Source organism: Phocoena phocoena, chromosome 14 (assembly GCF_963924675.1).
Source record: "Phocoena phocoena chromosome 14, mPhoPho1.1, whole genome shotgun sequence".
NCBI lineage: Eukaryota > Metazoa > Chordata > Mammalia > Artiodactyla > Phocoenidae > Phocoena > Phocoena phocoena.
In genome coordinates this window covers 83,115,114-83,139,298 of record NC_089232.1, presented here as the reverse complement: position 1 = coordinate 83,139,298, position 24,185 = coordinate 83,115,114, and the positions used below count along the sequence as shown (strand labels likewise).

At 44.7% G+C, this 24,185-nt stretch overlaps 1 protein-coding gene across 1 annotated transcript in view; it reads left to right on the top strand.

Moving 5' to 3' along the window:
- The first annotated feature begins 15,424 nt into the window (after positions 1–15,424).
- The window catches only part of GRHL1 (grainyhead like transcription factor 1), a 44,449-nt gene continuing 35,688 nt past the window's right edge, over positions 15,425–24,185 (top strand). Inside the window, exons 1-4 of the mRNA XM_065890985.1 lie at positions 15,425–15,444; positions 18,660–18,846; positions 21,348–21,418; positions 23,363–23,753. Coding sequence (XP_065747057.1) covers positions 15,425–15,444; positions 18,660–18,846; positions 21,348–21,418; positions 23,363–23,753 — 669 coding nt within the window. The remainder of the gene's footprint in view (positions 15,445–18,659; positions 18,847–21,347; positions 21,419–23,362; positions 23,754–24,185) is intronic.

Sequence of the window (24,185 nt, the reverse complement as noted above, 5' to 3'; positions counted from 1 at the left end):
GGGCTTCCCTGGTGGCGCAGTGGTTGAGAGTCCGCCTGCCGATGCAGGGGACATGGGTTCGTGTCCCGGTCCGGGAAGATCCCACATGCCGCGGAGCGGCTGGGCCCGTGAGCCATGGCCGCTGAGCCTGCGCGTCCGGAGCCTGTGCTCCGCAACGGGGGAGGCCACAACAGTGAGAGGCCCGCATACTGGAAAAAAAAAAAAAGAAAACAGGTGAAATTTGTTTGAATTTATTTTTTAAATTATGAATGTTCTCATTGTTAAAATAATAATGTTGTATAAATGGTATCCAGGAGTTTGTATTCATTGTATTTTAAAGCTAAATTTTCTTTTTAAACTAGATCACTTCCTTAACTCTTTATTTCCCAGAATAAATCCCAGATGGATCAAAGATCTAAACATTATAATCTTTTATATATGCATATATAAAGTATTAGAAGAAAACAAGTGTGAATGCTATGATGATCTTGGATTGGGGAAGGACTTTCTAAGATGTCTCAAAACCAGAAACCAAAAGGAAAAGATTGATAATGTGACTACAAAGTCAAAGGCAAATGACAAACTGGGAAAATATATTTGTAGTATATGATGGACAAAGGAATAATTCCTTTAATGTATCAATGCCACTTGCAAAGCAATAAGCCGAACAAGGGATATGAAAAGATAGCTTTCTGAAAAAAAAAACAACAAAGGCCAAGCTAAAAAACGTGATAGGATACTCAACCTTGCTCATATTAAATACAAATTATGGAGATATTATTTCCCACATGTTAGATTGGCAAAGATTATAAAGGTTTATAATACCTGGTGAGGATATTGGAAAATGAGGCATTCTGATTCATAGTTCATTTATTCATGCAATAAACACTTACTGAGCAACTTCTCTATGTTCCAGGCACATGCCAGACCCTGGAGGTACAGGACTGAACAGGGCCTTTAAAGATCATCTATTCTAATTGGGCAGGGACAAATAGTCTACAAATAAATAATATTTGGGGTAATGAAGTGCAATGAAGAAAAAGTAAAGGGTAAGCGATCAGGTGGGCCGTTTTGTAAAAAGTAATTGAAGGAGGACCCTCTGGGGAGGTGACATTTGAGTCGAGATCCACCTGTATGAAGTACAGTCAAGGGAGCAAGCCCTGTAGCCATCCAGAGGAAGATCATTCCAGGCAGAGGAAACACGCAAAGGCTCTGAGGCAGGAGTACGCTTGATGGATTCAGGGAATAGCAAATCGTTTGGGTCAGCTGGAGATTTGGGGTTGAAGGGGAGAGAGGTAACAGATGGCTTGGAAGAGGTTGCCATCAAGGCCATGATCAGGGCTTTGGCTTTTGTCCCAAGTGTGTCACAGGAAGCCATTGGACATTTTTGAGCAAAAGAAAGATGTGATCCAACCTATGTCAAAAGGATCAGCTTCGGGCTTCCCTGGTGGCGCAGTGGTTGAGAGTCCGCCTGCCGATGCAGGGGACATTGGTTCGTGCCCCGGTCCGGGAAGATCCCACATGTCGCGGAGCAGCTGGGCCCGTGAGCCATGGCCGCTGAGCCTGCGCGTCCGGAGCCTGTGCTCCACAACGGGAGAGGCCACAGCAGTGAGAGGCCCGCGTACAGCAAAAAAAAAAAAAAAGGATCAGCTTCAGTTCTTAAATGTAGGAATCATCAGCATATAAGTAATATTTTAACAGTGAGAATAGATGGGATCTCCTAGAGAGTTAGTATAGAGAGAAAAGGTTTTCATAGATACTCTTTATGAAGTTGAGCAAGTTCCCATCTACCTTAGTTTGCTGAGAGGTTTTGGTCAGGAATTAATGTTGATTTTTTTTTCAAATGCTTTTCCTGCATCTATGAGATGCAGGTTTTTCTTTTTTAGCCAGTTAATATGGTAGTTTACACTGAGTTACAAATGTTAAACCAACCTTAGATTCCTAGGATAAACCCCACTTAGTCATGATCTATTATCCTTTTAAAGTACTGTTGAATTTAATTTGCTGAAATTTTGTTAAGAAATTTTGCATCCATGTTCATAAGGAATGTTGTTCTGTAGCTTTCTTTTCTTGTGATTTCTTTATCCAGTTTTGGTATCAGAGTAATGCTATAATCACAGAGTTGAGTTATGAGTTATGAAGCATCCCCTTCTCTTCTTGTTTTCCAGAAGCATTTGTGTTGGGTTCTTCCTCTTATATAGGAGGTGCTCAATGCATGCTATTACTGTTGCAGTAATCCCCCTCTTCCCTTTCAGGCAGTAGGTGGATAAGCTTTTCCTGTGGTTGAATAGTTTTTAGATGTGAGCACACTCAGAGAAGTAACACTTCTTTACTAGGCTTAAATGTAACTCATAAGGTTGAAATGCATGCAAAACCTTATTTTTTTTCAGTTTGTGGGTGCTGAAAACTTTTTATACCTTTGAGCAATCTGTCTCAATATTTTTAAGTGTGTGGAACTTGTTAGCAGATAGTGAAGTGAAGCCCATTTGGGTCTGGATTGGGAAAGTTTTCTTTGTGGGAAGGTTTTCAACTATAAATTCAGTTTGTTTAATATCTATAGGGTTATTCAGGTTATCTATCTCTTTTTGAGAAAGCTTTGCTCTTCAAAGGATACTTATGAAAATGAAAATTTAAACCACTGGCTGGGGGAAAATATTTGCAAAAAAAAAGTTTGCAAAAACAAGCCCTGACAAAGGGCTTGTATCTGTATAAATAATTCTTACAATTCAATAATAAGAAAGCAAACAACCCAATTAAAAATGGGCAGAAGATTTGAGCCGACACTTCACCAAAGAAAATACACAGAGAACAAATAAGCCCTTGAAAGGTGCTCAACATCATTAGTTATTAGGAAAAAGTAAGTTAAAACCAGAAGGAGATACCACTACACACCCAGTGGAATGGCTTAAATTTTAGAAGACTGCCCACAGTAAGTGTTGGCAAGGATTGGGAGCAACTGGTGCTCCAAACTGCTGACGGGAATGTAAAATGGTACAACCATTTTAGAAAACAGGTTGGTAGTTTCTGAAAAGTGAAAAATATATCTACTATATGATCCAGCCATTCCACTACTAGGTGTCTACCCAGGAAAAATAAAAGCATTTTCCACACAAAGACTTGTACACAGATATTCTTAGCAACTTTATTTGAGATCACAAAAAAAGGTAAACAATCCAAATGGCCATCAACAGGTGAATGGATGTGGTGTATATCCATACAAGGGAATACTTAGCTATAGAAAGAGACGAACTATTGAAACAAGTGACAACACTCTGCTCAGGGGTGGGACGGGGGGAGTATATAAGAAGCATGTCTTTCTATAACTTAAAACATTGCTTTCCAAAGATCTGAACTGGAAAATTATTTGAATATGAATTTTATGGAATCAGCACCATGATTTGAAGTGCTATGGTACTTCAGTTGAGTAAAGAGTTGAATTTGCTAACAAGCCCTCCAGGTGATTCTCATACACCTGGAGGGCTAAGCTCATGGCCATGCAAAGATAGCACGCATGTGCTGAAATTGAGTTAAATTTCGTATTAGAGAACCACTGGCCTCAGGGCCGTCCACAGGCAGGGGCACTCAGCTCCACTCAGCTCCAACAGCCACCTTCCATATCCTCGCTGGGAGCTACTTCTGGGTCCTTTCCACCCTCAGGGCACCTTAGTAGGCTGGGCAGCCATTCCTTCTGTGCTGCCATCACCCCACCCGTGTTGGCACAGGGCACCCTGTAGGTGGTCTCCATAAGCCTTCTCTGCCTAAATACTTGCCTCAGCTATTTCGAAGCTGCAAAGGAACGTGATTATGAAATAAGGCAGAAGCAGGCAGAGTGCCATAATGGATGTACAAACAGAGCCCAAAAGGAGCATTGACGGGGAAGAGACCTACACCCCTGGAAGGCTCGGGCGTGGAGGAACTGGATTCCTGGGCAGGCTGCCCCTGCCAGAAGCAGGAATCAAATCTTTTCAAATTGATTCCCCTTTCAGGGGAACTAATAAATTATCTTGCCACTAGAGTGACTTGTGATACTTGTTCATTGGGATGGAATCTCTTTTATGAATAAATCTCATTTAGTTTTGGTTTTTTTTAGTTAAATTGCTTTACCACTGCAGTGAAACCTAATTTTACAATTTAGGGGACCACCCTAAAGGGAAGTAGAACCAAGTAGGATTTCACGTGGCCTCAGATCCAGTAACCATTGTCATAGTGTGGAATCAGATCCTTCTAGGGGGTGAAAATAGAATACAGCAGATACTTCTGGGAAAAAAGTCTTCAAATTGTGTTATGTCTCTCAGTGATCAGTCTAAGCTCATGGCCACGCAAAGATAGCACGCATGTGCTGAAATTGAGTTAAATTTCGTATTTTTAGTTGTCTTAGATCATCAAAACATCGCGGAAAGCACAGCTGTGAAACGCACTCATTAAGCACCTATCTACTTACTGAACATTTTACACATTTTCTCACTTGATGTATTTAGATAAATCTATCCATCTACAGCTACAGCAATTAAAGGTGTCATCACAGTAGATTAAAGCAAAAACTTTAAACGTGTTAAAATTTTTCTTTAAAAATTTAAATCCGGTGAAAATACAATGAGCGTCTTTTCCCACGAGAATACAGAACATTGTCCCAAACAGTTCATTAGTCTACAGGAATAGCTCATACATGTTGAACGTAGTTCTGTTGGTTTGGGGTTTTTTGTGTTTTAATCCTTAAAAAAATGCAGGTTTCTTTAGGCAGCGTGAGATTCTGTGTTAGACTTAAAAGGAATGGGAGTGTCTCCTACCTGCCAGGTTTGGCTTCTCTTGCATGGGATCAATCAACATTGTTATGGGAACATAATGATTGTTCGCAGGGCGAGGAGCCTTATCTCACCTGAAGGGTAGCATTTCCCTCTGGCCGGGAAGCAGCAGACCTGTCACTGCCACTCAGAAGTGGCACTTCTATAGCCCAAAGGAAGGAGGCCGAACACTGACCTGCAGAGTGTCTATAGTCCTTTGTTATCTCTTTGAGATTTTCCCCCCCTCCATTGGCACAAAGCCACCTAGGGGGGTAAAAAAAAAAGAAGTACTAATTCCACCGTATGTTGACACAGAAAGCTATACTGCTTAGAAGGAAAGAAGAAGCATTACTTCCGAGTCTCAAGGAAAACCTTGAATAGAATTTCCAAAGTATGGTGGCTATAAAATTCTGTTGAGTTATTAAATATTGCAGATAGCTAAAAGTGTTTAAAAGTGTGTATTTTTATCTTGAGTATTTAGCCGGTGACTTTTTAAAATTTAATATGCCTTTGCATTCTTGAAAGCCGAGTAAATTCACACAGTATTGTCTCACAAAACGTTTTCAAGAAGCCCTTAGTGTATGTTCCCTTGTGAAGTATTTAAGCATAAAGTGATGGTAGTGCCGGACTTACCTGATAATACACTGTGACTTGAGAAGAACTTACAAAAGAGTCCTTTATTGACTATAAATTAAGAACCTGCTATTTCAGCTGACTTGGCATTTTGCCCTCTGCAACAATGAGTTCCTTCTGGAAAATTATCAAATATCAAATATCCATAAAACATGTAAGGTACATGCTTTATGGATATTTGAGTTGAACAGGGTGACTCACACAGATATTCCCAAAGGAAATTTTAAGTTAGAATACCACTTAAATGTAATTATCTTTTGTCACCACTGTTGTCCACGTTAATTCAGATTAAGTGATTTTGTTAAACATCACCTAAAATGAAAAAAATGGTCTCTGAATTTTAAAACTCCCAAAGTTAAAGTAGCAAAAATGTGTTCTTTACCATGTTAGAGGATAAGGAAATGTTATAAAACATGTTTACTGACTTTCACCTTTCTCATCTTGGAAATTCACACCAGAAATAAAAGTCTCCCTGGGAAGGTCTCTGCTTGGGGTCCCTGGCACCCTAAGCAGTCAGCCTGCTGGGACCCTCAGGCAGGGGCCAGCACCTTGCCACGCCCATCTAGCCACAACGTCTTTCTCAAAGTGCAGCCCAGGGGTCTGCGTCTGATCAAGACGGGGCTCCCCTGCCTGCCCCCTTCTCACCCCTGCCTGCCCCCTTCTCACCCCTGCCTGCCCGAGGATCAGAGTGTGTGGATTGGCCTCAGAGTCTGCATTTTATCCCCTGGCACCCCACCGCCCATCCCCAGGCGCAGAGGATAGGGACTACCCCCCACCACCTGCCTCCACCTCCCCAACCCCAGCCTACTTCAGTCCCCCCTCTGTCTGAAAAGGCATCAAAGGGAGCTCCGTTCTTTCAGTTCCTCTGCACCCACAGCGCCTCCTGTTTTTGGCATTTAGTATAGCCTGATTCAGCGTGTGTCCTGTTGTCCGAACTATGCAGGAAGTTGAAGACTGGGGGCCATTTCTCATGGCTCCATATAGAGCCCTACATCCAGTATTTGTTTAATAAATGTCTGATGAAAGTAATGATGATTAAAAAAAGGAAAATTACAAAAAGCTTCCTACTTTCTTATCAGTTACCACAGTGCAATGATCACTACTTAATGAATGAACTTAGTTGTCTGCCTTCCAAATGTTGGTTTGGAATCAAACTGAAGTACTTTTAAGACAGAAGGGGGAAGGAAATGGACATAACTTTTGCCCACGGTCTACCTGTGGCCTCATCCACTAACTATATAGTACTCAGAATGTGCCAGGCACCGTCCTAAGCACTTGACCCAAATCGCCTCTTTTAATCCTTGCGTCATCACGGATGATGTTGTGCTGTATTATTTTACAAATAAGGACATTGAGACATTCTGATCCCAGGTAGCCTAGCTCCAGAATCCGTGGGCTTTACCAACTTACAGAGCTATGTCTGGAAGACCTCAGCCCCTGGTGATGTCAGTTTGGAATCTAAGGAACCGCAATGCTACTCCAAAGAAGAAAACATTAGCATATGTGAGGAGAGTGTATCCTCACCAAACCCCTCCTCCAAGCCTCCTCCCCAAGCCTGTTTGTCCTTTGTGCTCTGGTCTCAATCCCAGCTCCATTGGCTAACCACCCAAGCTATATGTCGCCAGCCCTCGCTACCTGTCACCGCCAACGTCTCATCCGTCACTCAGCCCTGGTAGTTCCACCACCGAGTTTCTCTCTGGCTAGTGTCCAATCTTCCGTCGACACAGTTACCGCCCACCTCAGGCCCTCATCTCCTCCCCCGTGGTAGGTTGCAAAACCTCTCACCTTTCCAAACATTTCTCATTCCTCTGCCAGTTATTTTCCAAAACTAGATCTAATAGCACTTTGAGGCTCAAAACCCTTTGATGGCTCCCTGCTGCCTGCAACCCGATGGGGTGGCCTGGGGTCCATTACAATGTGGCTCCCACACGACTTTCCCTGTCTCACGCCCTGCGCCTTCTCCCTCCATCTCGGGCAAGGGGCTTCTGAACACTCGCGCTCGGCACCTTTCTCGTGCTGTATTCTCTGTCAGGAGTGTCCTCCCTTGTCTCAGGAGAACCTGTATTCCTCCTTGATGACCCTGCTCAAATGCCATCTCCTCCACTTTCCCCACCTCAGCTCCCAGGCAGAATCCATCCTTCCCAATGCATAGAGCACACGTCTCATTAGGGCATTTACAACATTCGTGCTAACATGCCTTTGTCTCCAGATGGAGCAATTTGATTGCCAGACAGTGAGTTGAGTATGTACCTATACACCTGGGGCTGGGTGGGAGATTTTGAGGTTAAGACACCTGAGACCTTATATGAAAAATAGAGTTCACAAAGGTAAAATGGTATATGTAACATGTCATAGAAGAAACATATTTAGGAGATTTTACACATCTAATTGGTGATAATGAGGTTTATACAATTAATTTCCACTTACCACCATAGCTCATCAGAAACTTTGCAGGATTTCTCTTCTTCACATTTTCAGTGAGACGCCTGTACATCAGTTTTGCTTTACTAAGGATCATATGTATACTAAAAAGCACGTTTTGTGCTTTGCCTGGTCCTCCATCTACTTGTTAGAGCCTCTGATTTCTTTTCTCAGAGCTGCTGTCCTCATCTGCTGATCCCCACAATGACCCCAGGGTAGAGTCCCATGGAGTTTTGTGATGCTTTGAGGCACTTTTATTAAAAGGATTGAAGTATACCTATGTAAGTAATGCTCAACTGTCTCCCAACTCCCAAGTAATACAGCCATAGTGATGCCCACGATAATTTCAGACCAAACACACACCAGTCCCTTTCCCCTCATGGAAAGCAATCCTGATTTCTACTTCTTCTTTCTCTTTTTTTTTTTTTTTTTTTTGCGGTACGCGGGCCTCTCACTGTTGTGGCCTCTCCTGTTGCGGAGCACAGGCTCTGGACGCGCAGGCTCAGTGGCCATGGCTCACGGGCCCAGCTGCTCCACGGCATGTGGGATCTTCCCGGACCGGGGCACGAACCCGTGTCCCCTGCATTGGCAGGTGGACTCTCAACCACTGCGCCACCAGGGAAGCCCTCTACTTCTTCTCTCTTGATGCTTGTCTCAAAGTTCTCCTGATTTTTCCCTTCTCCTTTTTTCACTCTCTAAATCTTCCTTTCTCTAATTACCACCAATAGATGTAATTCAAAATTCCAGATACTGGAATTGATAGTCTCATGGTGTAGAAAAGATACACAAAAGTGAGTGTATCTACACATAAAAACCGAGTTCATGAAATGTCAACTTTGGGCAAGTGACAATCCCTTTCCCTGTTTCCTACCTTTGAGATTAATATCTCTTGTACTAAAATTTGATGAGATGCTACAGCTTTAAATAGATATAATTTTATAACTGAAGATGTTTTACCACTAGACACCTTTTCTTTGAAGAGTAAAATACGCAAATGTGAGCCAGCAAGCAGAGCCAGGGCCTCCCAGCCCCCCTGCCTGTGGCGTTTCCTTGAACTGGCAGGAAGCATCATGGCTCCACCTCACTCCGCGTTAGTCACAGGCAAGAGAGGTTTCCTGTTGCAACTGTTGAGCCTTCACTGGAATGACTGCTCTACAGTGAAGCCATAAGAAAAGAATGTGAGATATCTGGGTTCTAGTTGCCAGAAGGAGGGTGACACCCAACTTGACATGGCTCCTTCTGCCTCCATTCAGAAACAGAGGGAGAGTCTGGATGGAAGGCCAGGTATTGGACGAGACTCACCTGAGACCACAGTCATCCTGGCCCAACAGGTGGCCAAGGTGGGGCAGGGGCAGAGTCTCCAAGAGCAAGCACGTTTGCAGCAATGCCACTGAAGACATTTGAAAAGAGAGTGTGTGGCGAACGCAACGTGGAGAGTCAGTGCTTGGGAATCAACTTAGAGAACGATCAAACGCCATCTCCCAAGCCAGATGTTGTCACAAGGAGCCCCGGCCGTGGCCCTGCCACATTTAAAGTGTCCAGGCTGCTTTATGACGGGGCCACAGGCGAAACCCCAGAATATCAGGTGGAAATACTCACATATTAGCAGCACCACCACCTAGAGGGAAAGTGTGGGATTTGGAAATGAGATGCCTGGGTTCATGTCCCGAGTTTACTGGCTATGAGACTTTGAAAATATTGTTTGATCTCTCTGGACCTCGTTTCTCCATCTACAAGATGGGTGTAACCCTCTCTACCTCATAGGGTTGCTTTAAGTAAGGATCAGGTGACTCAGGTACGTGATTGCTTTGAGCACCAGCTACCTCCAGGAGGTTGCTGTCATTACCATCCTGAATAACAACAATCGTTGATCCTCTGTAATGTGCTTATCCCCATGCTAGATGATGAGGGATTTTTTAAAAATACGATATATAGTTTCCGTTCCTTAAGCAGCTTATAATACAGTCAGGAAAATGGGGAGATGGAACATTTAATGTTTATTGAGTTCTAATAGGTCTGGCATTGTTTGAAACACTTTTCATGAAACAAAACAAACCTATCAGCCCTTGGTGACAGGGATCTCTCATATTCCCCAGTTGAGGAAATTGAGGCTCAGAGGTTCCAGAATGTCCTAAATCACAGAGCTGGGAGGCAAGGGTGGAGATTCCACACCCTCCCTTCCACACCCCATTTGTCCGGAGTGGATGACTTTCATCTCACAAGAGGCACTGGCAAATGGGGTGAGACACAATGGCTCTGGTGAACTGGCTGGTACAGATTCTTGGATGTCAGGCATGGAGGCTGTGCCCTCATCTTGCTACTACTTCAGCTCTCCCTTCAATATGGGCTGTTTCAGGGTGAGGTCCCTGCCTGTGACAAGCCCTGCACATGGCTGGTCAGGCTACAGTTAGGTTGCATGGCCAACAAACAAGTGCTTGGACGGATGGGACAGGGTTCCTGCCCTGCAAACCATTCAGGAAGCAAACCATTCAGGGCCTTTGAGCCAGGCATTGCGTGAGATTCTTTAACTGCATTATCCTTTGTAACTCTGCAAAACTTGATACTGTTTTCCTCATTTTACAGTTGAGAAAACTGGGGACTGGCAGTGAAGTAGACTGCTTAAAGTAAAAACAGGAGGTAGATCTGAGGTTTGAATCCAGATCTTATGCACGTAAAGTCATCCCCTCAAACTCATGCAAAACTGAATTAACTAAAAGGCACAGATGCTCGTGATGAGTGGTTATTCAGGGGTAGCTGAGGAGCTGGGGGAGGAATTTGTATGGGATGGGAAGGGTTCCTGGAGGAGATGGCACTGGAGGTCGGCCTTGAAAGAAGATGCATGACAGGGGTGGTGAGGTGGAGAGAAGGAACAGCACAGGAAACCAGGGGCCTGAAATTGCAGGATGTATTCAGGGAACTCTGTGATGGGGTCCAGGGCATTGGGGGCTTTTAACTGGGACATAAATTTGGAACTGTAGGTTGGGGCCAAATTGGGAAGGAACTTGAATGCCAGGCTTAGGAGCTTGGACTGCAGTCTGTAAACTGTGGGTAGCCAAGATCAGAACTATTCTTAGCAACCATTCTTAGAGTTGGGGGACACTGGAGCTGGAAGGGACCAGATGACCTGTCCAACCTCATCCTTTTCCGGAAGCCCAAAGAGAAGTGACTCTACTGAGGTCACCAGCAGGTCAGTAGAACTTGGACTAGAACACAGGTCTGTGACTCTCCCAATCCACCTCCCGGTCCGCCTCTTCCACAAGTCTGTTAAAACCAGGTGGTCTCCTACGGGAGAGGGGCCCAAAATTCATTTCCTATTCTGAAGCCCACGACTTGGGAAGTTACCTCAAAGATCCTCCTTCTCTTAAAAAAAAAAAGGACCCAGGGACTTCCTTGGTGGCACAGTGGTTAAGAATTCACCTGTCAATGCAGGGGACACGGGTTCAATCCCTGGTCCGGGAAGATCCCACGTGCCGTGGAGCAACCAAGCCCATACGCCACAACTACTGAACCTGTGCACTAAAGCTCGAGAGCCACAACTACTGAGCCTGTGTGCCACAACTACTGAAGCCCGCGCACCTAGAGCCCGTGCTCTGCAACAAGCCACCACAATGAGAAGCCCGCCCACCGCGACGAAGAGTAGCCCCCGCTCGCCACAACTAGAGAAAGTCTGCATGCAGCAACGAAGACCCAACGCAGTCAAAAATAAATAAAATTTAAAAAAGAATTGTTAATTAAAAAAAATACTGATTGCTTACTCATAGTGTCTAGTTATCATACATCCATACGAAGAAATAATATGCAGCCATTTTTAAGGTGCAGTAGATGTATAGGTGCTGACGTGGAAAATGTGCAAGACCCTAAAGTAAGTGAAAGCAAGCAAGCTGAGGAAGGCTGGGCACAGTATGCATCCCACTGTATAAGAAAATAAACATATGTATGTTTGTGGATGCATATGAAATATCTGGAAAGTTATACGAAAACTGGTAACAGTGGTTATCTCTGGGGAGAGGGACGGGGGGAAGAGGGAGCAACTCTGTGCTCTAAACCCTCTGTGTTGCTTACATTTCCTTCTTTTTTTACTATAAGCATGTATTATTTTTATAATTTTAAGAATAGTAAAAAAATTTTTAAGGTATTGCCAACAGCTCATAGATATGGATTTAACTTCTATTTTAGAGAGCTCTTGGAGACAAACTAAATAAGCCAATACTCAGATTTACAAAATAGACCCAATTTTTTTATTAGTACACCTAAGTTCTAATAACCTCGGGCCTTTACTGTTCTTGTTTTTGGATTTATGGTTTGATATTTATTCATTAATCCCATATTTATTTTGTGCCTATCACGTACCAGGCAGTGGGACTGAAGCATGAGGTCGTGTGTCTTCTGCAATAGGAAAGTAATTTAAGCCAATCCCCGATGTGGTCCAGATGGGAGGAGGCTGAGGGCCAGAAGAGATGCCTGCAGAGGAAGGTACCCATCCAGTGAACACTTCCTGGACAGCTTCTATGTGAATACCAGGAGGCTGGGGACCATAAAATGAAAGCGGTACAATCCCTGCCCTCTCTTGAAAAGCTCCCACTTATGGTGGAGACAGAAACAAACAGAAGATCGAGTATTACAAACAGAATGTGGTAAGTGTGGTGATGGGGTGATGCACAAGTACCGTGGGTGCACGTGGGCCACTTAACCCAGCCTAGAAGGCCGGGGAGGACAGCTGGAGGAAGGGGAGGGGGTCCGAGCCCAGCCTGGACGCTTGAGTGGAGTTTGCCAAGCAGGAAGAGGGGGAGCAGGGGCTGGGGGGCAGGGCGTGTTCTTAGCAGAGCAGAGCAGGGCCAGGAGCAGAATTGCAAAAGGGCGGGCGGAGCTGTTCAGTCACACTCGTGCTAAGGTGTCTGGACTTTATCCAGAGTGTAAAAGGTGACACGATCTAAAATTTGTGCTTGATAAAGGTCACTCTGGCCACATCTGGAGACAGATTAGAGGAAGAAGAGGGAAGGATGAGGTAAAGAGACATTGTTTCCCAACTTGAGTCACGTCTGCGGCACAGCTCTGCTGATTTGCACCATATCTGGGGACCACGTGTACTATTATTTACTTAATTATTTTTAAGTTAGCCCACTTTAAAAATATAATTTATTTAAACAAGATAGTGAAGAATAAAAAAGAACAGCCTCCCTGGCTCCAGCGTGGTACCCAGGGCTAGAGGACAGAAACTGGAAATGGCAGAAGGGCATGACGGCGTCTGTGGTTGCCTGTTCAGGTCCCAAGAGGCCTAGAGAACAGGGAGCAGGAAGTTGTTGGGAGTGGATGAGGGATCAGCTGGTACTGAATGAAGGCCCTAATGGCCTCCATGTTGCTAAATGCCCATCTTTCTTAACCTCCTGGCAGCATGTGACCTGGCTGACCACCTTTCCTCCTTGCTTCCTTTTCCTCCAGTGTTGGTCCCATTCTTTCCTGTCTCTCCGCCACTGAGGTTCGTCCCATCTCCAGGCTCTCAATACCATCTCTCTGCTGATGATTCCCAGATGTCATTTCAAACTTGACTTCTCCCAGGACTCCAGGCTCATATGAAACCATCTGCTGATACATCTACTTGGATCTCTAATAAAAACCTTGAAATTAACATGACCAAAATGAAACCCCGACCTCCTCCAGACCTTCTCTGCCTGCAGTGTTCCCCATCTCAATGATGGCCAAGCATTCTTTTCAGTTTTCAGCCGAAAACCTTGTAGTCTTTGACTCTCTGTTTTTCCTCTCACACCCTATATCCGATTTTCAGGAAATTCTGTTGGTTTTACCTCCAGAATAGATCCAGAATTTGACCACTTCTCACCACTCCACCCTACCACCCTAAGCCAAGCGACTAGTATCTTTGGCTTGGTCTCCCTGCTCCCACATTTGTCCCCTACCACCCAACAGCCAGCTTATTTACTTTCAAACAGGAGTGAGGTCATGTCACTGCCCTATTCCAAACCTTCCAATGCTTCCTCATCTCACTCAGTAGATGCCAAAGACTGTACAAGGGCACCCAAGCCCCACAAGGAGTGTTCCCTGTCCCCGTTACCTCCCTGAATGCATCTCCCTTGTCCTTCTGTCCTCCAGCCCTTCTGGGCTCCTGCGGTTCACCGAACGCACCGGGCGTCCCCACCGTCCCCAAGGCTGAGCCTCTGCCTTTATTTTGTCTGTTACCGCAAGAAGGATGCTGGAAGAAGGCAGGAAATTTCGTCCCATCTTTTCACTGCAGTATCCCCTGCAACTAGAACAGTGCCTGGCATAGAATTGTTGAATGAAGGGCAGACCCTGGAAAAGGGAGCTTCGGCTCAGGAAGGACAACTGCGGCCAGGAATAAGTAGGGGTGGAAATGAATGGAAGTTGGCTGGTGAGAGGAGTGAGACGGCTTTAGGGGTGCCGGGAGGGGCGGCAGTCGGGGAGGAGAGTGGGGGGTGGCGGGTGAAGTCGGGATGTGGTTCCCAGAGGGCTAAGACGTAGGCAGAGATGGAAATTCGAGACTGGTGGGGTCGTCCAGAGAGGTGGGGCCCAGGAGAGGGGAGGGCAGGCACTTGGGACGGAGGCGGCTCCCGCGAGGCTGGGGCGACCACGCCACGGGCACCCACGCTGGCCGCACCGGGGTCGGGGGAAACAACGGGTTAGGAGATTGTGGTAGTCTTCCAGTGACTGTCACATAGTGGACAATCTGAAGTGGATGAACACGGGGTTCTAAAGCCAGAGAGTGTCGGTGGGCAAGACGAGCAGGGAGACATCTGAGCTTCCTCGGGTAAAAGCCAGAGCCTCGTAAGTAAGTGCACGCGGAATGAGAGGTGAGCGGGGGCACGAGAAGGGCGGGGCGCTCCACAGACCCCAGGCAGGAAGGTGCCCGACGCAGCCAAACGGCGGACCGCGGGCACCGGTGAGGAGCACAGCCGCCGGGTGGGGAAGCTCCATCACTGGAGCAGCGGGTGGCTTGGGTGGGCGGGCGGGCGGGCGAGGAAGGAAGAGCGCCCAGCGCCCGGGAAGGCGGCGCCAGGGCACGGCCAGTCCCGCGGGTGGGCTGCCGAGGGCCGTGACCGTGGGGCAGAGCTGGGACGCAGCGCCTAGCCGCCCTGCCGTGGGAGCGCGGAAGACCGCCGAGGAGCGCACTGGGAGCCTCGCGGCTTTGCCAGTCCGGACAGGTGGGAGGCGCGAGCGCCGGGCGCGCCACACGGACGCGGCCACGCGGAGCGGCCCCCCGCCCGCGCCGCTCGGCCCTGTCGCCTCCCTTCGGCCCCGCCCCGGCGCCCCGGCGCGCCGGCCAATCAGGCAGCGCCGCCAGGCTCCCGGCCCCGAGGCCCAGCCCTGTGCTTGAGCGCCGCCAGCCAATGGGAGGCTGAGTCCGGGCGCCCTGTGCTCGCTGCCCGCGCGGAGCCGGCTCAAAGCGAGGAAAGCGAACCCAGCCCGTCGGGGCCGACGCTCCGGACCCGCCGCAGCCGCCGCCGCCGCCGCCGCCGCCGCCGCCGCCGCCGCCGCCGCCGCCGCCGCCGCCTCCGCCTCCGCCTCCTCCCCCCCGGATCGGGTGTACTGTCCCAACCCGAAAGTCCAGTTCTGCGGCCCGGCAGCGGCGAGCGAGCACGATGACACAGGAATACGACAAGTGAGTGAGGGCGCCGGCGGGCGAGTCCGGCCGTGCGGCCGGGCTCCTGTTGCCCGGCCGGCTGGCCGGCCGCACCTGCCGCGAGGCGAGGGCCGGGGCTGGTGCAATGTCTGGCGGGCGGGCGGGCGGGCGGGCGGGCGGGGGGCGCCGGTGCGAGGCCGGGCGAGGAGGCGGGGGTGCCAGGCTGGGAGGGCGGGCGGCTCGCGTCTCGCCGTCCGCCTTCTTCTCCGCCGCGGCCTCTGCCTGTCCGCACCCCCGGCCGCCTTTGTTCCCACGAAGACCCCTGAGGGGACCCCTGCCTTGGGGGCCTTGACTCCTGAGAGGAACCGCCACTCCCGGCCTCAGCGTCCTGGTCTGGGGGACCACCCCACGGGCGCGCCCCGCTGCTGCTCTCCGGTGGCCCGGGTGCGCGGCGGGAGCTTCGGGGCGCCCCGCTCGCGGGCTGGGGCTCTGCCCGCCGGCGGCCCCGTGTCCCCACCGGGGCGTTTTCGCTCAGGGGGGACAGTGGAGCTCTTTGGGACGCGCTCCGCGGCTGGAAAGGGAGAGCTTCTCAGGTAATCTCTGTCGCTCAGCCGTATCATTCGGCCAGGCTGCTAGAACTTCCGAAAGGAGAAATTGAGGGGAAAGTGGAAGTGCTCCGGTGTCCTGGCATTTTCTTTTCCCTGGCTGAGAAAATTGTTGCAGGAGTTTTTTTTCCCACTTGCCTCACTGATGGTAATTACAGATTATTGCAACTAGCAATGCTCAGAAATATCAAGAGGATGGAACTTTGAAATCAGGATGGTAGACTAGAGAGCACTGTGCTTACTAACGTGTTTTTCTGGCGATCGTGATTAAAGAAATATTTTCACAAATGTAAGGCGATAATGTAACTGGGTGAGGGACAGTTCTGTATTTTCTTTGCAGCCTTTCTGTAAATATAAAATTGCTCCAAAAAAGAGAAGAAATAGAAACCCCCCCAAAAAAACCCCAAGTAAATCGCACCAGACCAGTCAGTGTATTTGAGATCAGTAAATCCAGGGCAGAGGGGTAACTCTCCCAGCTTTATAATTATTTGCTGAGGATCGCTTTGTTTAAGGGTGCTCTTCTTGTGGATGAGAGGTTTAGATATTATTATGTATGGATAACTTAAATTTCAATTAATCTTGTGGTGTAGAATATGCAGATAAATTATTGCTTGAACTGTATTTCAGAAGTCTTCCAGAGATCATTGATGAAGGGTGTAGGACTCGGGGAGAGGGCAGTGATGAGGCTTTAGGGACTAACAACAGCCTGACTGTCATGAGGAAGTAGACTGAAAAAGGCAGCTGGTTTCGTGTTTATTTCTTGACTTATAGTTTAGATAAGGCATATTTCCAGAGCTCCAATTTTGGCCTTAGGCATAGTTTGGAAATCTAAGACACCTTCAGGGTGATCACAAACAAAACCATTGGCAAAAAAATATTTATTTTCTGTTGCTTGCGCAGATTTGGGATGGGGGTGGGAGAAGAAGGGAAGCTGAAAAACTAGCATTATGGGAATTGAATGAGCCAAGTGCTGTCATAATCTTCTGGAAGTAGGTATTACACTATTAATAATAGCGCAGGACACCAAATCACCCCCAAAGTACCACTGGTTCAGTGGCTGTTGTTCTGTCCTCCTGATGGCGCAGGGAATGCCCCTTTGTATATTACATTTTTTTTTTTTAATTTGAGATTTGTGGGAAGTCTTCATTTTTAAACCAACCATGTGCTTTGAACAACCCATCGTGTTTATTTTGTGTTAGAATAGTATACCACCTCAAAACTTTTCCTACCAAATGTGAGCTCCTAGGACTTTAGGAGTAAAAACATTGGCTTTGAAATAAGACAGTTTTGACTGAGGATAATGAAGTTGTAGGATTTTTTTTTCCCCCTTTTTTTCAAAGATGTTCTCCTTTTTCTGAATCTGTATCTGTTTTTAAAGGGCCTGGGTGACTGCCAAACCCTAACCTTGTTGATTACTTGAGAAGATAATCAATCTTTCTACATTCACTTTTAGAGTAGGTAGGTCACCTTTAGGCAATTTACATATTTCATTTGTGTGTTGCAATGAGAACTGATCCTTTAATGTGCTTTGTTAGGATGGTGATAATTCAGAGTAGGTCTGAATATTTAAAAAGCTTTTCTTAAAAAAAAAACTGCTTGATTTTGCTGGAGGTAGTGTTCCACTTTTTCTCTTTATTGACTTACTAAACAGAACCACTGAACAGTTACTGAGCCTGTTTACATTTCAAGTTTTTGGAATCAGTCATGTTTGCTTTAATCTTTTAAGTTAAATCTTCTATAAGACTCTACTAAGTTCTCCGTTGATTTTTCTGGATTTTTCCCACCGAACTACAGCGTTAAAGTGGAACAGTTCTTGCCCAGTTTGAAAAACCAGTAAAGATTTTTAAAAACTGATTTCCCCACTTATTTCCTTAAAAACCTCTTTTTGTTCAGTGGCTGCATTTATTGTTGTAGATTCTTAAGTGTTTATCTCTACGATAAACAGTTAACTCCCATGCCAGAGAATTGTGCCTCCTTATTGATTTACAGTCCCCTTTGGCCACATTCCATGCTCAGTCTGCTGGTAATCAGTAGAATATTCTAACTCTCTCATATACCCCCGAGGATTAAACCAAGTCGCCCTTTTTCTTTCCGTCTTCTCCTCCTCTCCCCTTTGTTTGTAGTTTTTAAGGCATGGCATCACCGGGAGAAAGAGGGAGATATCGTATACCAGCATGGTGATTGAACCATATATACTCTGTGTACGGGGGTACAGTCCTGAATGTATATGTCTGAAGAGAGTGAATGTTCTGTTTTGCCTTACTTTGTCCTTGTGTTTGTTTTTGTAAAGTGTTTGCATAGCCTGACATTTTCTTGGAGTGGGTTTTTGACTTTTGGTTTTGGGGTTTTTTTGTGCCAGGTAGCGTGTCCTGGGTTCCATGTTCAGGTTAACTGCAGGTTCCCTGGGCTGCCTAAATACCTTATAGCTTACTGGTGACCCATTGGGCTGCATTTAAGCGGGTTGTCTTCTGATCTTGTCTTAATTTAACTTTACTAGGGTCATTGATGAAACAATGGACTGTTTTTTTGGAACATCAAGGAATTGGTTGTTTGCCTTTTAAAAAATTAGTTTATGATGACCTGCAGTAGAAAAAGATGTGAGAGAGAGATATATATATATTTTTTCTTCTTAAATAAATTTCTCCTAAGCAAACGGCCAGTGTTGGTTCTTCAGAATGAAGCACTTTATCCACAGCGTCGTTCCTACACTAGTGAGGATGAAGCCTGGAAATCTTTCCTGGAAAACCCTCTCACTGCAGCGACCAAAGCGATGATGAGCATCAATGGAGATGAGGACAGCGCAGCTGCGCTGGGCTTGCTCTATGACTACTACAAGGTGGGTTCGCCTGCTCTTTAGAAACCCTAACGACAGCCCAAGGCACACTTGATTCAACAGCATATAAAACAGTAATTTGCTGGTAGAATGTAATGCAGGTTGCTTCTGTAGTGACTATAAATAGTTTAATGAGTACCTTGACTTACTGTGGTTCAAAGCTGAAAATCTACAATCGTAGAATCAACGGGTCATTTTTAAAATGTGTAAAGTAGCCAGCTGTTCTGGCTCTATCTGAAAGGTGAAGCTCCCATGAAAGAAGGCATTACCTGTGCCTTAATGAGATTGATCATTTTTCCAAAGGTAGTTCTTAGTGCCATCAAGAGTGGACATTGGTTCATTTACCTGTGCTGCTCTAACCTTTATTCCTATGTAGTCAGAGTGGTTTCCTTTTCCCTAAATGATATTACAGAGCATTTGATTTGATTTGATTTGATTTGATTGTGGGATTCATGAAAAAAACAAAACCTGTATTTTCTAGCCTTGGACTTTCTAGTTCTAAGGTCAGGATATATTTTGTTGCCTGTTCCTAGAGATTTGGATTAGTCTTAATTAAACACAGCCTGTTCTCCGCCTGGAGTTTTACATGGTGTTCATATCTGGACACCCCTGATCTGTACCATCATCATTATCCTAATAATACTAGCTACCACTTACTGATTACCTGTATTGTGCTAGCCATGTTACCAGAATGAATGTGATTTCTGATCCCTCCAGAAACCCTGGAAAATATGTGCTATTATCCCTGTTTTGCAGATGATAAAAATAAGATTCTCAGGTCACACAACTAGTATGTGTTGCAGCCAGGGTTTCAGGTTGTGCCCAAGCCCCCGCCTCAGTGTGCCTTGCTGCCCTGTGGGGCACAGGCTCTGCCTGCTGGGTTCACTTTGGCGTTCTTCTCTCTGACCCATAGCCCGTATATATATAAACTGTAAGATACAGCCCAGGAATGGCTATATATTACAGCTTATTTTTACCATCTCTTTGTTTTTGAAACGTTCAAACCTATAGAAAACTTAGACTAACAAGATAATTAACTCCCAGATACTCTCACCCAGATTCACCAGTTGCCTGCCCTCTGTTACATTCTGACACTGTATTCTTCTCTGAATACAAGAAATGCAGAGGGTAAAAAGCAAAGAAGATAGTTTGATTATCAAAATGGGGGGGGGGGAACGACCTAAACAAAAGATTTAATTGTTTTCTGGTATGAGGCCATGTGTCCAGCTTGTGTTTGAGGTCCGAGGTAAGTTTTTTTCCCTTAAATATGAATGGAAACTTGCACAGTAACCAAGGATGCTAGAAGAAACCCTTGCCTGGGACGTGTGCCACAAATAGAACTTATATTATCTGTTCTTCTTATGGCTTGTTTTATTGACTCAGTGTAAAACCATAAGTTTCTAAGTATTAAGTATGAAGTTTGAAGTTACATATTTTTAATTGAAACTTTTGAGAATGGGAGAAACCCACCAAGTTTAGTGCCAGAAAGACCTATGTAATACCACTAATTGCAGTGGTTGTATGTGTGTGTATTTTAAATAAAGGGTCATCCTAAAAGTATTTTACATCTTAGGAGATAAATCCTCATATCTGTCCATTAAGGATGGCAATCTTAGTAGTACTGCATGTCAGCCTTCTTGCAATAGCTGTAGGGTTATTTATTTTCCTTTTTAAATAAACTGACTTATTTGTTTCAATTCTTTGGGTATAACCATCAGTCATTTTTATATAATAACTTTGGTAAAGCTTTAAAAGCGTGTTGTTAATATGTGAAACAATAATTTATTTTGTCTTTAAGGGTAGAATAAGAATGTAGGAATAGAATTTCTACGTTCACATTGAAAACCAGCTTCAGACATCTTAGTGGTTTTGGAGTACATGTTGGGAATAAGTCTCAGCTGGGTTGATGTCTGCAGTACACCCAGTAATGTTTGCCTGCTGTCACCTCCTATGCAAAGAGGAGCAGAATCAAAAGAGGAATAGACCCAACAGAGTTTGATTTGTCCTTTGGGTAAGGACGTGAATCCCAACGTATCTAAAGAAATTTATCATTTGGATCTTGGAGTGAACCGTTAATATGGCTGTTCCTTTTGGTTTTGCGTTTGATCTGAAAGGAAGGGTAGCAGAGAAGAGCAGGGAGAATGTTGAAAGAGCCCAGTTGTGTTTTCAGTAGCTTCTTCTCTATTACATTATGTAGATAAATGGGTAGAACCAGACCAGAGGTATTTCTTTTAACAGATAAAACCCAAACTCAATGACAAAGTAAATGTTGGATATTCTGAATTTATTTGGCAACTAAATAAAAGTTGGTTTTTACATATCAACCCGGTGACCAGATTGTAAACTCCTTGAGGGCAGATACTGTCTTATTCGTCGCGTGTCCTCAGAGCCTGGGGTTCGGTAGGCAGTAGGCATGTGAATGGTCAAGCTTACTGAAAAGTAAGGACTGTATCTCTACTTCATGAGTAAGAACTAAATTGTTGTCATGTGTGTTAATATCTAAGGTTCCACGAGAGAGAAGGTCATCAACAGCAAAGCCAGATGTTGAGCACCCAGAGCCAGATCATAGCAAAAGGTAATGTTTAATACAGAGCATAAAACAGTACACTTGAAAATGCCAGGCTTCTGTGAAAATAAAGCAAAAGTTTGTTTAAATGAACAGGCACTAGTGGAAGAGATGGGTAAGTTGGCCTCTTAATATCTGAATTCAGATTTCATTACTGGTTTGTCTCTCACTAATAATTACAATTCTATTGCTGGGAAGTCACCCGTTTCTTTAGGTGTAGTTGCCTTTTCTAGAAAACAAAAGCAATAACTTTCTCTGCACCCAAAGGGATGTTTTTAGTAACCACGTGAGTGCACTGTTTGCTTATTTGTCTTTTAGGTTCTCTTAAGAAGGATGTGTCTTAAGGCAATGGTGGGGGCCCATTAAAAAAAATAAGTATCAATGATCTTGAATAACTGCCTAACTGAGTAAAATTTAATAAAGTATGTTCAGCTGTATTCCAAACTCCTGTTGAGGTTATTTTTGAAATCTTTTAGGTTAAAACTTTCAGAAATTCAAATTAAGCCTTGACTTTATAGCCATGAAGAAAACAAGTTAAATGTGCCTTTTAAATTGCCCTGTGTTCTATTAGTAATAAAAGAATAAAACATTTTTGAAGAAAGAATGATCACTCAGAATCCCACTGTGCTCACAGTTTAGTTGTTTGCCGTTTGGGCATGCAGGCGCATTTTATGGGGCTGTGATTATATTCACAGATAGGATTTTCTTCTACTCAGTATATTTCATAAATATTTTCCATATTGCTGTTTTAATCTTCATAATTTGGAAAAGGGCTTATGGCTTTTATTTTTAAATTTTTGTTATAGGCACTTTCAAACATAACAAAAGTAGAAAAATAGTATAAGCCAGTAGCTCCTCAGCTTCAACTGTTATCAACTTACTTCCTCCTTTTTGATCTACTCTTCCCTCTTCTCCAACTTTCTAATTAATTAATTTTTAAATTTTATTTTTGCTAGAATATTTTAAGGCAGACCCTAGCTATCCTTAACATTAAGGCTGTATCTGATTCTTGCTATTACAAAGCCTTAATGAACAGCTTTCTAAATAGCTTTTTCCTTTTTCTCTAAAGAAATTTCTTTAAGACAGTCTTGGGAGTGAACTTATGGTTTAAGGTTTGAATATTTTATTGATCTTGAAATGTGCAAAGTTGCTGAATAGCTTTTTTCCCTTAAAGGTATCAGCCTATATGGTTTGAGGGGGCTTTGAAAATGTATCAATTTTACTCTAAACTAAAAATCATCTTATATTGCCCAGGATATTTATTAAGCCAAAAGTAATTTGTGCAAATATATCTGCTGGTACAATGTAATCATAGGGTGGTGTGGTTTTTTTTGTTTTTTGGTTTTTTTTGGTGAACGGGAAAGCAAGTGAGTCTAAGTACTGGGAGAAGTGGTGGTTGAGGACCAAGTACCTCACACTTCCTGAGCCCCTGTGTGCCAGGCATCATTATATGCATTTCAGTGTATTCTCGTTTCATCCTCATCACCACCTTGTGAGGATAGGTACCATCATTATCCCCATTTTATAGATGAGCACGTAGTTACTGAAGGATTTTGAATCTACATTGTCTGATTGTAGAGTCTGTACTTTAACCACCAGCCTATACTGCTCCAGTTAATCACGTTTGTAGCTTCAGGCTTCTAGTAAGATATGATCATTTTATAGGATTATTGGAAATAAAATATAGTAGAGGAGCGCTCTGAGTTCTCAGCATTTCAAATGAAATTTTGCTCAGTACTTCTGGATTTTACTTGCCCTGTAACTATAAAGCATTTTTTTCCCTTTCTCTGGTAACGGGTTGTTGTGCCATTTCCTATTTATTTTGTTTCTACCAAGTATATTATTATTATTGCGTGGGACCCAATAGCCCAATGCCATTAGGAAGATAAAAATTGTCAAGGAACTGTATCAGCATTGAGTTTGAAAACACAATTTTCTTTTCTTTTCTTAAAGAAATAGCATATCAAACGTGACTGAGCAGCCCCTCATTTCTGCTGGAGAAAACAGAGTGCAAGTGCTGAAAAATGTGCCATTTAACATTGTCCTTCCCCATGGCAACCAGCTGGGCATCGACAAGAGGGGCCATCTGACAGCTCCTGACACCACGGTCACTGTCTCCATAGCAGCGATGCCTACCCACTCCATCAAGACGGAGACCCAGCACCACGGCTTTGCTGTGGGGATCCCCCCAGCAGTGTATCATCCTGAGCCCACAGAGCGTGTAGTGGTTTTCGACCGGAACCTGAATGCTGACCAGTTCAGCTCTGGTGCTCAACCCCCAAATGCTCAAAGGCGTACTCCAGACTCTACCTTCTCAGAGACCTTCAAGGAAGGCGTTCAGGAGGTACAGGAAATGAAAGCATCTTCCTAAGACGCTGTGTGTTTGTATAAGTATTGGGTTCCACCTCTTCCTTGTTATGTAAGCTTGAAACTCAGCCTGAAGTCAGTGGATTGGGAACAAAAGAGTTGTTTTTCTTTTTTTCTTAAAGAGAAAAGGTCCATGGGTATAATTTGTAAACTAAACCTATAAAACCAGAAATTATTATCAAGGGCACATGGCTAATCTTACAAGCAGCTGAGTTAACAATTATGATTTCAGCAAAGTGATTTGCTGGAGAATGAGAAGGAGAGCTGCATACTTAATCTTCCGTGGACAGCAGACATAGACACACAGTCTGTTTTCGGCTTTTGTCCTAGACCAAAACAAGCTCCCCGCAACTGGCCTTAATATAAAATGATTTATCATATACTTGCTTAGAGTTTCTTGCTTGGTACA